Source organism: Acanthisitta chloris, unplaced genomic scaffold, assembly GCF_000695815.1.
Source record: "Acanthisitta chloris isolate BGI_N310 unplaced genomic scaffold, ASM69581v1 scaffold4264, whole genome shotgun sequence".
In the NCBI taxonomy this organism is placed as follows: domain Eukaryota; kingdom Metazoa; phylum Chordata; class Aves; order Passeriformes; family Acanthisittidae; genus Acanthisitta; species Acanthisitta chloris.
In genome coordinates, this window is record NW_008670839.1 from 1 (window position 1) to 1,362 (window position 1,362).

General features: G+C 52.3%; 1 protein-coding gene across 1 annotated transcript; it reads right to left on the reverse strand.

Annotated features, from left to right (window-relative positions):
• Nucleotides 1-636: 636 nt before the first annotated feature.
• On the reverse strand, nucleotides 637-1,254 carry LOC103801410 (inositol 1,4,5-trisphosphate receptor-interacting protein-like 1). Its single transcript, XM_009073824.1, has one exon. The coding sequence runs from the start codon at nucleotides 1,252-1,254 to the stop codon at nucleotides 637-639; it is 618 nt and encodes a 205-aa protein (XP_009072072.1).
• Nucleotides 1,255-1,362: the final 108 nt, after the last annotated feature.

Below are 1,362 nucleotides of genomic sequence, written 5' to 3' on the forward strand. Positions count from 1 at the left end.
GAACATCTGGCACAGCTGCTGTAAGGGGCGGTGTGTGTTTATTTAACTCTCTAAAATCCCACCGTCATTCTCCACAACCTGTCACTCTTTCTGCTCTGAGAAGATTCTCTGTTCCAGCGTGTGGGACTTTGTGGACAAACACACCATGACCAATATGAGCTGGTGAATGCAGTTTATTATTCACAGTAGTACTACTTTTATACATACATATCTTAAGAGTCTACTTACTATTGCCTAACTACTATTACTAGTCTACCTCACACACTATATAATTGGTTATTATCATATCAATCAAAAATATGCTTAATCAGTATTCTCCAGCCCTAACTAGCTTCAACTTCTTCATTCCGCTCGTGGGAGTTGTTGACTTTGCAGTCTTCTTTCTCATTTTGACCACGGCTGCGTCCTTGACCGACTTAGCTTGGGGCCTACTCAGGCCTCGCCGGCAAAGGCTGGATTGCTCACATGTCCATTAGCAGTCCGAAATTGTCCCACGGCAGTGTCCATGTGTCATCAGTAGGCAGCAGTAGGGCAAAAAGGAAAGCAAGTCCACAGCTCTGAGGTGGAGATTGTCCTGCTGGGTGTGCATTGCCATGAGCCTGAAACGTGGCACCTTGCCAGCAGCACGCCTGGCTCTCATGCTGTGCTGCTGGGAAGGTTGGCCACTGCCTGCTGAAGGCTCGGGTACGTGCCTGTGCTGCCTTGCTGCACTGCAAAGACCAGCTCGATGTAGGTCTGCATCTCGCAGGGGGTGGTCAGCTGGAACCTGCAGGACTGGCGGGAAGGCAGCACCGTCAGCTGCCACCAGTATGACTGAGGCAAATGCCACCAGGCTTCTCGTACCAACATTTGCACCCAGTAGGCAATTTTCTCCATGTCCAAGTAGGAGCCTGTGCAGAGGATGCTGAGGGCGTTCCAGCTCTGTTCGCTCAGCAGTTCATTGCCAGCAGGGTGGAGAAAGCACAGCGTGTTCCCCAGTAGCTGCTGCCTCGAGCACGTGCACTCCTGCAGCACACGGATGCCAGAGCACCTTGCTGGCAGCTGCCTTGTGGTGTCCAGGCTGAAAGAGCACCCAGGGGGTGGCTCCAGAATCACGAGCAGCTGGTAGTAGGTGCAGTTATTCTGGACACTCCAGGATTCAGAGCTGTTGTCCGTGCCAGGGGCTGGGTGAATCCCGGGCATGAAGGTATTCCTGCTAAGCACATGGCAGACACCAAGGAGGTCCCTCACCAGGTCGCTCAGCACCTTGCACATGCTCAACTCATCCTGCATAAGAATCACAGGCCCACAGAATATATGAGGTCAGAAGAGATCTCAAAAGGCCAGCTAGTCCAACCCCCCTGCAGTGAGCGGGGGAATTGC